Source organism: Ptychodera flava, chromosome 22 (genome assembly GCF_041260155.1).
Source record: "Ptychodera flava strain L36383 chromosome 22, AS_Pfla_20210202, whole genome shotgun sequence".
In the NCBI taxonomy this organism is placed as follows: domain Eukaryota; kingdom Metazoa; phylum Hemichordata; class Enteropneusta; family Ptychoderidae; genus Ptychodera; species Ptychodera flava.
Genome location: NC_091949.1, coordinates 5195023 through 5208482, shown reverse-complemented (window position 1 = coordinate 5208482; position 13460 = coordinate 5195023). Strand labels below are relative to the sequence as shown.

The 13460-nt window shown below is 37.5% G+C and overlaps 1 protein-coding gene across 1 annotated transcript; it reads right to left on the bottom strand.

The window, feature by feature from the left end:
* Positions 1-7677: 7677 nt before the first annotated feature.
* Positions 7678-13080, bottom strand: LOC139122517 (uncharacterized). Its single transcript, XM_070687979.1, has 3 exons — positions 12999-13080; positions 12028-12326; positions 7678-9512 (listed from the first exon to the last, which is right to left on the bottom strand). Exons 2-3 carry the CDS (start codon positions 12314-12316, stop codon positions 8482-8484), a joined length of 1320 nt encoding a protein of 439 aa, XP_070544080.1. The 5' UTR covers positions 12317-12326; positions 12999-13080; the 3' UTR covers positions 7678-8481.
* Between the last annotated feature and the right edge of the window lie 380 nt (positions 13081-13460).

The following is a 13460-nucleotide window of genomic DNA, read 5'->3' as shown; positions in this document are numbered from 1 at the left end:
TGGGCCAATGTTTTCTGATGATGTTCGATATTTTGGTAGCGCTGGGTTGTAAGTGGTGATGAATGGTATGCGATTTGGGCCGGTTTTTGTAGGCTTGGAACATGTGATGAGATCTGGGCGTTTTATGTTTTTGGCTTCTTTAATGGCGGTGTTGATTAGAGGGGTTTTGTAATTTCTGTTGAGGAGGTGTTTTTTCAGGTTTATGACTTCCGAATCACAAAGATGATCTGTGGAACAAATTCTCCTGTATCTTAGGGCCTGGCTCCAGGGGATTGAACGAAAGATATGGTGTGGATGGCAGGAGGTGGTTAGAAGATACATATGTTTATCTGTGGGTTTTTTGTATATAGTGGTTTCAATTTTGTTACCTTGCAAGATCATAAGTGTGTCCAGAAATGGTAATTGGGATGAGCTATGCTCTATTGTAAACTTCAGGGTGGGATGGGCCGCGTTACTGTACTGGTGAAATTCAATGAGCTTTTCCAGCCCGTGTGACCAAATAAAACGGATGTCGTCTATGAAACGTTTCCAGTGGGCTGGTTTAGGGTTATAGTTGGCTAGAATGTCACCTTCCAGTCTACCCATGGTGATGTTGGCATATGATGGAGCAACTTTACTCCCCATTGCGGTGCCATGTGTTTGGAGATAGTATTTGTCATTGCATTTAAAGTAGTTTCTGGTGAGAATGAATTTTAACATGTCTATTATAAGATCAGGGTGCGTGGAATTATGTGCGTAATTATCTAGGGCTTGTTTAACAGATGTGATACCATATTCGTGTGGGATATTTGTGTATAGGGAAACTACATCCATAGTGACAATGAGGGAGTCGTTTGTTAACTTGATTTGATCAAGGTCTTGCAGATGATGTTTGGTGTCTTTGAGATAGGAGGGGAGAGATTTAACTTTTGGTTGGAGATGATGGTCAACAAATTTTGCTAGAGATGTAGTTAGAGAATTGCATTGTGGGACAATTGGTCTAAGTGGCGTGTCTTGTTTATGGATCTTGGGAAGGCCGTAGAAGTAACCTGGGGTGGGTTCTTTGGGAATAAGGTGAATGGCAGTTTCATGTGTTATCCACTTTTAGTTTCCATTTTCTTACCAGTTTCTCTAGTTCTTTTAGATATTCAGTGGTAGGGTCATATTTGAGAGGGGTGTAGTATGTAGAGTCATTCAATTGTTCCTCGCATTTGTTTATGTACCAGTTAGTGTCCATGACAACTACGCCGCTCCCCTTATCTGCTGGCTTGATGGTAATTCGTTGTCGTTTTGTAGTTCTGTGATGGCGCTTCTCTCGTCTTTGGGAATGTTGTCATATGTGCGTCTCCAATTGTTTGTGTCAAGGATGTCATCTTCGATGTTTTCTAGAAATGCTTCTAAAGCTGGCTGGTTGCTTCTTGGTGGGTTATATCCAGACTTTTCCTTTTTGAACGGTCCTACGTTGGTGTCATAATTCTCAGTATCATCTGATTCGGTGTCTCTGAACATAAATTGGAGGCGACACCTTCGTTTGAATTCTTGGATATCGGTTTGTAGTTCCATCTTGTTGATGTGGTGTGGTTTGGGGCAAAATGAGAGACCTCTTGATAGGACTGAAATTTGTGGTGGTGTAAGGGTTTTTTGCGAGAGATTTGTGACTGTGATGTCATTATGTTCTTTGTTTTTTGGTTTTTGGGTGTTCTTCTTTTTGTTGCTGGTTGATTTTCTTTTGACGAAATGGCGATCTTTCCTTTGTTTCTTACGGAACGCAGTGATTTTGTCAACCCATTCGCGGATCTTTGTTCTCAAATAGCATGATTCAGTTGTAGTTAATTTGTCTCTGGTTTCTTCATAGATCTTATTTATAGTCCGGCCAATGTAATTGATTGTCTTTCTGTGTTCTGTTACGATCAGTTTCATACATGTCTTTTCTGTTCGGTTAATAATATTGTTCCATTTTCTGTGAAATTTTCCATCGGTGGCATGAATGTTGGGATTTAGTTTGATTCGGAGTCCCTTCGGTGTGGTGTTGGTGCACAGGTGTTCGGATAAAGTATTGATGTGGCTTACCAGATGTATACGTCTTTGTTCTAGTCGTTTAAGCTTGTTGTATTAGGGGGTCACCAGTCTAGACTGGTGACCCCCTAACTCCATATCCATTTTCACCATTGTATTAGCTACTAGGGAGCCCTCTCCTTCACACTCTGTTCCACCTAGAGTTTGAGCCACACACTACCGGCTCTACGCTCCTACAATGTAAGTTTCACCACTGTAAATAGTGTATTTCCTTATCAGTTCATCTTCTTTATTTTTTGCAACTATTATATTGCATATTGTATCCATTAATTTAGCAACCACTATACTGTATTCATTTTTACCACTTCTGTACGGCTTTCACAAATAGCTTTGTTATCTTTGTATTTACGCTTTGAATATGTTTTCTTTCATTTGTTTAGTGCCCTGAAGAAGAACCCCCGTGTGGGTTCGAAACGTCGGCTTTAGAAATAAAAGGAGTCAATGTACAACCAGAGACTGAGAGTGACTTGTTGATTTAACAAACTGACGATATAAGCTTAGAATGAACCTATTCATTAAATTCATTATGTTGTGTTTTTTCAGTTCTGCTCGCTAGGATCATACATGTCGGCATATTGTAATATCCCTTGGCTATGGTATACAACTCAGCTACGTCAACTTCCATATCGTTGTACCATTTTTGTTGCTCCATCGTAACTATGAGATTACATTTTAATAAATGTTTTCACCGTGACTCACAAACTACCACATGTTGGAAATGACTATGGTTGTATAATAAGGTTCCTGCGACATGCCTGCTTCAAGAGACCATCTCTCAGGGGGCTATGAATGTATGCCAATCGTATATTTGCACAATCCCTGCTTATATTCAATTCTAGTTTCATTAACAAGAACGACTTACGCGTCATTAAAACACAATTCTGTAGTGTAGGGCAGAGAGTACAAGCTGTCTAGCGAACCATGACCTGTTGGGGAGTTCTCCGATACTTGATCACGGTCTATGTTGTGCATCTGACTTGGTTAGATGAACTTTAAACTATGGACCCTCGAGAAAACTCTTTTTAAGAGACTCATCAATCGACTGACAGAAGGGGTGAATGAGAGTTTCAAATAGGGTGCTAAAAGGGGAAAGCCCTTTCCTGTCGAAACCATGACGTCTATCCTGTGTTATATAGCACTATTTTCAGCTAGGTCATTCAAAGAAAATTCTTTGTTTGCCACCTTTGATTTTTGAAAAACCTTCCAGCTAGCCAGGGATAAAACAAACACGGACAAAAAACACAAGTATATTAACATGAGCTCATTTTTATTTGGTTTCTTTTGGGAAAGAATGTTTTCATTTGTAACAATGTTAAAATTGTGTTTGTTTTCTTAAGTTTCTGTGAAAAGCTACCAGAATGCGGACGGCAAACAAAGAATTTTATTAAAGCGCCTTTCGTAGGCGATGTTATACAGTCACCTCCTTGACTATCTTAAAATAACTCAACATCTCTGCAACACCAATATCTCAAATTTTACATTTCATTTACAATAATAGTGAGCCCAAAGCTTGATACCGATCGGAGAACTAATTTGATGAATGCCTAAACAAAAGTTTAAAGAGTGTGTGTTAATTGTAATTAGTCAATCACATTATTAACTTTGTTGACGAATCCCACTAACATTCCATCATGAAAAAATAAAAGTATTTCACGTCACCGATGTAACAACGAATACAGTGACAAGCTCAATTTGAATGCATTATTAATATACCAGTCTTTGACTTGATCAACAAATGCATTCTTAGTATTAGCTTGCAACCGTTATAAATAAACATTTCACTGTGCAATTCCCATTGAAGTACATTTCCCATTGATGGTGTCTACATGATACCACTACAAGTTTTAGTTCTATTTATTTGAAAGATGATTCCTTTATTGATGAACCATTTACATATATTTCCACAACTTTGCAATTATTCAACAAAGAAAACCAATCCACATTTATTCAACTTAACAAGCATACAACACTCGAGTCGCTCTCCTTTCGTTTTGAAATTGGTGATTTACGTCAAATTGTCAAATACGTGAGACATCAAGTCTCAGAGTCTAATTCAAATTGTGTGCAAACATCTTCTTCACATCAGCTGTTATTTGTTATATGCAATTTCATCTCACAAACAACATTAATCATAGCATATTTGAGAGATTGCGTCACTTCCACTCTTTTGTATAAAATCTGAGGGTTGGGACATTTGGGTATTTCCTCATCATTATTTTTGTACGCCAAGCGTGCGTTCGATGGCAGTTGTGTTACTTTAGAATACCTATTCGACAAATTTGTCATATTTGCGGCCAAGACCAACATTAATATACGATACTAATTTTTTTTATATGTCGTCATTCGTCATGGTTAGACATTTTTTGGAGTTTTTTCTTTGTTTGTTTTAGATTCTCGAGAACATTTAACATTCTTTTTTCACGAAATAATAACTTTATCAGAATCAACGAGACTGATAGAAAAATACAGTTTCCTTCTTTCAGACGCCAAGATTACATTATATTCTATCATTCCTTTAAATCAAAGCATAATTAGCTGTCCAGTTTGTACATATTTTCGAGAACTTCTGTATTGTCCCGTGACTATTTACATAATTTCAAGTACTTTTGTATTGTAATGTGACTATTTTCTTCTTGTTCTCCCGAAACCAAATATTCAGCGTCAGCAGCTAGATTTAAGTTTGTCATTACGCTCTTTATGAGAGTGTTGCTCATTATTATTATTAATAACTGAACTTTACTCTGTAATAGAATCGACTTGTCACCAATGGTGTTGTATCTAACGTGTGGTGCTTGAGAGTCAACGCTTTGTGCCGCAACAATACTTCAGTGATCGATTAAAAGCAAGACAATCAAAGGTCACGGCTGTATAACAAGTTCTAGAAAAAATCATTGTAAAAAATCATTTGCATTCACCAAGTACAGTCTTACAGTTAGAAGCGCATCCAGGTCTAGAGAAACCATTGTAATCACCTCGCAATAAAGGAAAACAGGGATAAGTTAAGCCATTCTTCATTCAACAGTGTTCTAGGGGGCATGTTTCTATTTATTCATTTATTATTATTATCCTTAGGCTGAACAAAAAAGTGCTGTTCGGATAACCCGACCTAGACCCTTTTTTTACCTGCCAACCCTTAACTTTTTAGAGCTACGTAAACACGGATGTAAAAAATGAAATAACCCTTAAAATCATGCGTTCGTTACTTGGGATTTGATTTTTGCTTGAAAGAGGATGTCTTCAATGTTTTTTCCTTTATATGTATGATACATTTTTCAGGAAATGTTGTAGCCAGTGTTTGATCGCCCTGAACCCCTAAAATACATATTTGAAAATAAAATCTTTTTGGAATAAAATCCTACCGACCTACCTACCCTTTTTTTGAAAACCATGTTATCGGAATAGCACAATGGGGGGGGGGGGGCTTTGCTCAAACAAGAGGGTTACCTCCACGAGGAAAGTTGGCCATATATTCAACAACTTTGCTTAACCACCAAAACTAACAAAAGTGGGGTGAGTGACAAATCGGTATTAAACGGGGATTTCCTTTCGTTTGTATAATATCTGATGTTTGTAGTTTACATACATTAAGAAAAGTAATAAATTACATACCTACCTACGTAAATAATCTAAAGCTTTATTAGCCACAACTTTTGATGCTTTTGTCATTGTTTCAGTTCTTCTCCGAAACGAGTTTTGTTGTTCAAAATCACATGGAAATGTCTTCTGTTGTTCTTGTCAAAACACTCCGTATGCATGTAGCACCAAATGTCATCTTTGATGGCTGAACTGATTTGAACCCTTGCCAAATGCACTTGTCAAAAGTAATTTTGTGTATTGTTCTCAAATTAAAGTTGTTTTGTCTTCAGCTGACAAGCATATTTGGCACTGGCATGGCGTACAAGGATAACCAGGGCCTCATTTACTGGCTAAAGCATTCCAAATACCATTTAACGGATGTGCGAGGAATCATACATGGGCCGCTCATGTTAAAGAAAAACGTTGATATGTTGGTTAAATAATGGAGGAGTAAAATGTAGTGAACGACAGGCAAGGCAGTTGGCTGGTATCAGTGTGAACGAGATCATAAACTTTAATGAGGAAATATCAGAACTGAGCTCAATCTTGAATTGTAAATAAATTAAAGATATGGTTAGACCTACATGCTAAAATCTTCCTGCGGAAATAAAAAATGTTGCGACATCACGGTATTGATAAAGTAAAGACTCTTGGTTCGGTTATTGTGTGATTAAGAAGTATTGGATGAATTTCATTTCCCTCGTGTGCACAGTTTCGTCTTTCAGACAAATTTCACAAGTCACCGTTATTGTATCAGTTCAATGAATTGATGAAACAAATGATACTGGTTTGACTAAAAAGATTTCGTTTTTTCTCTTTGATGCTTCTAATACTAAAAATGAAGAGAGGGTGTCTCTGTAGAGTTCAGTAAACTTTTTCCGATTTTTCGCCATGTTTAATTACCGCAAGGGCTGAATGTCACTTTCCCTGTGAGGATAAATTAGTTTGCCGCTCAATCATTTATACTCAATTCACTGTGTTTACAAGGATGACAGTTCAACACATCTCAGGGAAAAAAAGAAAATAATCGTGTTTTTCAAGACAAACAGACTAATGCATTCAAACTCTGATGGTGAATATTTCTTTATTGTAGCAATAAATTAATTACTTCTTCTTTCATTTATGCAAGGCACCAACAAAGATACAGTAGATGTATCAAACATTGTAAGATTGGCGTAAAATGGTAAATGAAAACATTATGAATAAGTCGAAAGATAACCTGTCTTTGAAAGTAAGAATCAATATATCTGGATACGTCAGCATGCATCATTTGCAAAATCCATCTTACGACAGCAAAGAATAGACTGTTTAAAAATATCTGCATAGTTACAATAGTTTATCAAAACTTATACATGATAATATATCAGTGTTATAGCATGTAAATATCAAACTTTGGTTACGTTGAAATAAAGAAAACAATCATCAAGGGTCACCGTGACCTCGGAAATGATTTGTATTTCACTCTTAATCAACCTTTTACTGGATTTTGCGAAATTTGCATGTTGTCAATTACGTACATGCAGTTCATGAAGTTAAAGTTATGACCCCCTGTTTGACATTAATGTTTAGTTTCTCGCGTTTCAAAATGAACGACCTATGATTTACAGTTTATGGCAGCACAAAACTCGGCTAATTTATTGAAATCATGCTTCTTAGATAACCGATCTCTGAATACATAGCTTGACTTCTTCATCACAGTTTACAAGTCGCCTTACATTGAATCGCAAGATGTCATGTAAAATAACGAAATATGTTCAGATTAAAACACAATTTAAGATCAATAATGAGGTTTCATTATTGGAAAATAATGAAATACAAAAACATACAGGGCTGAACTTAAAGAGTATCTGCAGATTGATTCATAAAGTTTTGTCATTGCATAATGATTGGAAATTCACCAAGATAGATCGTCTCTCAATTGAATGTCCATGCGACACCATTTAGTTCAATTACAAAATCGACGTGCAAGTATGATGAAACTCAAATATGACAGTATTCGCAAACCTTGACTGTGCCTGGAATAAATAGGGACAATTCTCAACCCTCTTTGTTGGGTTTCCATGTAATTACTCGGTAATTAACGGTTACAGCTCGACTATAAAATAAAAAAATAACGCTCAACTTGGACATAATTATACTTATGTCGACTGTAGATGTATTCGTACAATATAGATGCTTAAAAGAGATAGTGGTTATTGAAAAGTACATCTACACCGTAACATCAAGGAGCTTAAAAACAAAACATTTAGAAACAGATCATTTTCTTGAAAATACATTGAAATGTGCTTTTGATTGGGCTTCAACTCAAATCATGCAGAATTCAACAGCAGTCATATCCAACTGCAATTGACTTTACGGACTTGTTCACCAAGCGTGATAGTGTTACGATGTTGATAGAAATCTAACTTTACTTGACCAGCACTCTACTGCCTCAGTGACCGATAGCTTCTCCTTTATTCCAGACTGTGAGGATTTGTTTATCGGAATTTAGATTTGTTACTGAGACCTTTACTAGAAGAGACACGTCAACAAGAAAGCGTGCTTAGGTGGAATGACGTGATCAAACTTTCCTCTTGGTTTTCTACATACTATAACACAAACGAATCATGTGACGCTCTATTCAAAGTACACAATGTCGGTGGGACCACGCTATATGTGACCGTACTTAAATTGGTTGCGGTATCTCCATCTCGATGCCACTTGAATTGTATGACGGTTGACTTTTGACATTCAGAGGCCTCGCCATCGACAACCAACAGCCGTGTTACAAATATCATCCAGAAGCATTATATACACAACGATGTCGGGTGTAAATACTGACCATTAAGTGCCAGCATCTTTTTTCAAGGATTATGGATGAACAATAGTTGCATTTGTTTGGCAAATTGAACTCATGACCCAATAATCACCATTCTGATTTTGGAGTCTCAGGGATATAAAGACAGTCAGCGCCGAAAACACGATCGTAAGTATGACGTTGTTTCCTGCTGGTTTTAGACGTTTGATCATTTTCAAAGAAGACCAACTAGGGCTTTCGGACTGCTCGCTCTCCGCCTTGGCCATGAACTTCAACCAGATGTAGCTGATGTTCAAGCCGCCGACGGCCAAGAGCGGCAGCACCACGAACATGCCGATTTGAAGCCAGATTAAAGTGTTTATCAGCGTGGCGCGGACAGTCACTTCGTCGTCGTTCAGAATGAAATAATTCCAGTAAACATGACACGAAAACTTAAACGCGGTAATTGCCACTTGGAATGTCATCCACACCGACATCAAGTTATCTAACCTAGTGAACTCAAGGTAACTTTCATAGACCCTTTTTCGACTGACCTCGATGTCAGAGGCATTTTCCCTTAAGAATTTAGTAACGCGTATCAGATCTGACTGAAGCGCCTTACGTAGAAGAAGGACAATCAACCAAAAGCTGCCAAATACGAACATGCCTATGGTCTCACAGACAAACGATACAACGCCCCAGTAGTCTATCGACACACACTCAAAATCCACAAAGGTGGGATAAATTTCGTAAGCACCTGCCACAATGATATTGACCAAGGGCCAAAGCGTGTACAGGATCACGTAGAACCAAGCACAAGGGCTAGCCTTACGATTCAGCATACCCAACACCTGCGTACTCGTCATCGCGTAGATACAGCGTGTGCCGCTAGGGCAGTAGGGAATTAGATGAGCTATCAGTCTGAACAACGCGATTACGAAAACTGTGCCGAAGTGTACTGAATAGGACAGAATGTATAAGGAGAAGTCCATTCTGGCGAAATATCGGGTCACGTGATAGGCAAGGTTTATTCCGAAAAGGGTGGTCGACAAAACTAACCATAACCTACTGGCGTATCTTTGGTAGATCAACGGAGGGTCTGCACCTACAGAGACAGATCAGAGAGAAAAACTACTATTTGATATAAAGCACAGTACAGTGTTCAGCTAACATCTAATCAACAAAACATCTTATTTATTCGCTATAGGGCCATTAACATACTCCGTGACACACCCATCACACTTCTTTTTAGAACACTTAAGAATGATTTCGAAAGAAATTTAAGTAAAAAATTCCAACAATTATAACCTGGCTAAAATTGTTCCACGTCCAGCTTGTGATAAAAGTCTGTTATTTTTAAATCGGTGAAACCACAGAGGCATCGCCGAAAACGATGTATTTAAAATAATGCGCAACACGATATGAACTAATTTGGGATAATTGGATTTTCATATTTTTCAAATTTCTCAAAAGTGTTAGGTGCCGTAAAGCTAAATGTTGCAATATTGCAAATTACTCATAAAAACAAGTGTGTGACGTAAAAAGAAAAGCAGGTGAGATTACATGTGTAGATGAAATCGGCATTATTTAACCATCCCATTATCCCAAATATGTTCAAATCGCGTTGCGCATAAATAAGCTGGTTTTCTTTCTCTTCGTGTGACTTTTGTATTCGTTTTAGATTTGTTGACGCCTCTTAGACACTCAAAGACTGCAACACATATGATTCGAGGACATCAGCCTTAATTGACATTGCAGTGAAGAGCGTATATCAATTCTCATGAGAATGCAAAGACTATAAGTTTTTTAAATACGAGCGTACATACAAATTTTGTTTCACTGAGTTAGGAAAAAGATTAATATGTTTGTTGAAAATCTCAGAAGTGAAACTTTACGGATGACTAACTGTGTGTTTACCTGGTGACGAAACCCATCAGGTGACATTTTATTTCTCTTCTCTTACTTCTTAGCTTAGCATGTGATATGTTTAGGTAATAACCTACGTGGCATAATTACTGCCAACAGATACTTCTCCGAGTGATTTTGAATTTATTCAATATTAGGTACTCTACCCCACCAAGATATATATAGAGATTGGTATTTCCGCGACAGTTCAGGCAAAATAAGCGATTCATTTAGCCGGGAAACTTCTCTTTTTTGTAATTATAGACTTTGATCGCCTGCTCATGGGGCAACATCGGGCGGGTGAGCGTTGACAGTGGTCTCACTATCTTCTTGGTCTTTTTTCTTATGTCACGTTCAGGTTAACCAAAGTATAATGTTAGGGCATAATGGACAAGCTATGGAGAAGAAGAAGAAGATAAAAATTTCCATAGGGTCGGCTGTTTGAAGTTGGTAGGGTTACTCCTACCAGGCGTATATCAAATTTGAACTGGTTTGCGTATATAGTCTTGGACATAGATGTGTACTAACTAGACGACGTATACGTAAGTTAATGTTGAAGTGCAGCAATGTATTTCTGGACTCTCGCGTCGGCCTCGCACAGGCTGGCCTGAGGACATTAGCATGAGCAATTGACATTTGCTACACTTGAAGGAACTGCTGCCAATCGAGTGTAACACCGCCAATTCTTTATTTGTATGTCAGCAACGTTGTCATTGTGATTAAAATCCTGGCCTTCGCCTCCCAAAGAGGAACATTTTCAGAAAGTCTAGGCCAATTTGAGTCTGAGACTGAGATTTGGGTCGCTCGTTATCAACATCCAATTATCCCAAATTAGTTCAAATCGTGTTTATCGTCCCTTCTTGAATGCAGCTCCAACTGATGGAATGTCTTACCAAAAGAAATTAGGTTGTCACTATCTGTTGCTTCTTTTAAAAAATCTCTTAAAACATACCTCATAAGAAAGCACTGTGACTAAGTCGCTGGTTCGTCGTTCTTCTCTATTCGTATTTTAATTTTTTAGCATGTAGTATTGTCTAGTGTCTTTTTATAAATACATTTTACTATACTCTTATGATCATTGTATTTTTATGATCTTTACATTTTTTGAAACCGGTTTGATATTTCATTGATGGAAATCACTCAAAAAAAAAAATTATTATTATTATTATTATTATTATTATTATTATTGTTGTTGTTGTTGTTGTTGTTCTTGTTGTTGTTGTTGTTGTTGTTGTTGTTGTTGTTGTTGTTGTTGTTGTTGTTGTAAGGTTTCACTTTCATCATGCCACAAGGACGGACTAATGATATAAAATGTTTATCACGGCATGAATCACTACTTTTGCAGTGAGAATTGATATCGATCAGAAACTGGTGAGCTTGATGCTAAATATGGTAAATGTGTCATTATTTGGCAAAATATATGAACACTTACACGATTAAAACTTATTTTGGAATATTGGATAGTGAACTAATATCGGTTTAATCTGCGTATGTAGCTCATCTACTTTTCTCTTTAAGCAATGCACTTGTTTTTATGAGTAATTTGTAATATTGCAATATTCAGCTATAGGACACCAAACGCTTTCGAGAAATTCGAAAAATATAAAGATCCAACACTCTCAAATTAATTCCAATGGTGTTAAATTTAGTTTTAAATAACTGACGTAACTGTGTAATCATATTCTTTCATAGCAAAATACATGCACTTCTCTTACCTTCTCTGTTGACATGCGGGTTCAGACTTTCACAAACGGGACATTCCTCGAGCGATATTAAACCATGACGTGAACTTTGCCCGTTAATGTTGCAGTTTTCATCAGTCGTTCGTTTGGACCACTTCTCCTTGTCAATTGTCGAGTGCGTGACGCACCTGTTGTACTGTGCGTGTACGGAAAACCCCAGGAGAGCTAGACTGAGGCGGATCAATACGCGCCATTTCGTCGTCTTCCTCTCCGGCTGTTCCTCTAGTTCGAGTATTGGAATCATAGGTTCTAGCGCTGACATGATGATTTATCTATTTTGAAAATTTGAAAATTTAGTTACGTGTTTCGTGATGTATATAAGCTTTGTCACCGTTATCTGTATGCCATCATATTTACAGTGGTTTACGTTGACCCATCGGCAATAGACGAACTAGACATTTTGCCTAAATTGAGGTGTTGTAAACACTGTTGAGAATATTAGAGAAAACCGATTTCACAGTTAGTGTTCTGCAAAACATTTTCATTTAAAAATTTGGTATTTCCGGTTTGACTACTTCAAGTGTGCTGAAATGCAAAGTACTAATATTGCCCACAGACTGCGATGTATAGAATATGCAATGTCATGGTTGACATTAAAAAGAACTTCTAGCACGAACGAGCTCTTAGTTGTAAACAATAATAACATAAGGCTCTGTTGCCAAGTTCAATGCTACTTATTCGACGCGATTTCGGAATAGAACTAGAATTGATATAAAACAAACAGCATAATTTCTAACATATCATCAAATCAACAATCAATACAACAGCCCTGGGAGTTTCAAATGAGTTTCATATGTACTTCAAGAACATCTTCTATCTTGTTAGTGACTTAACGGCAAATACTTCACAGCAATAATATCCCTGTGAAGATCAGCATTACATACGCACGTTTAGAGTCACAGTGACACTAAGTGGAAATTGCACTGCATATGTTTGACACCTACCTACCGCCCACATAAACGAGAGGAAACCGCGGGAGTGAACGTAAACATTGTGTAGGTGCGTTCGCTGAGCTGCAATACGATGACACAGACTGCTTATAAAAGCCCCCATTTGGCCTGAGATCACTATAATGGATGATGTAGTAAGATTATGATTGGCTTATTATTGAGATTTATGTCATCTGATTAACATTAAGTTTACATGATTGCAAATAGTTCAGTTTCTTCCGGGTTTAAAGGTCTTTACAATGTTGTACACAGTAGGAGACTATTTTATACACTGTATGCTACCACGTGATTGTGGTCCGGCGACCGCTTTACATTCGGTCCTTTCGTTCACTGCCTTGATCTCTAAATGTCGAATCATACGAGAGCATCAGTTGTGACTAACCATATAAGCAATACTTTGATTCATAGTCCGTGGTCACTTGCCATGATTTTGACTATCGTGTGATTTCCGTGAAG

Coding starts and splice junctions, on each gene's coding strand:
- LOC139122517 (XM_070687979.1), bottom strand. CDS start 12,316: ATGTCAGCGCTAGAACCTATGATTCCAATACTCGAACTAGAGGAACAG. Junction 9,513..12,027: donor CCCGCATGTCAACAGAGAAG/GTAAGAGAAGTG, acceptor CTGTCTCTGTAG/GTGCAGACCCTCCGTTGATC.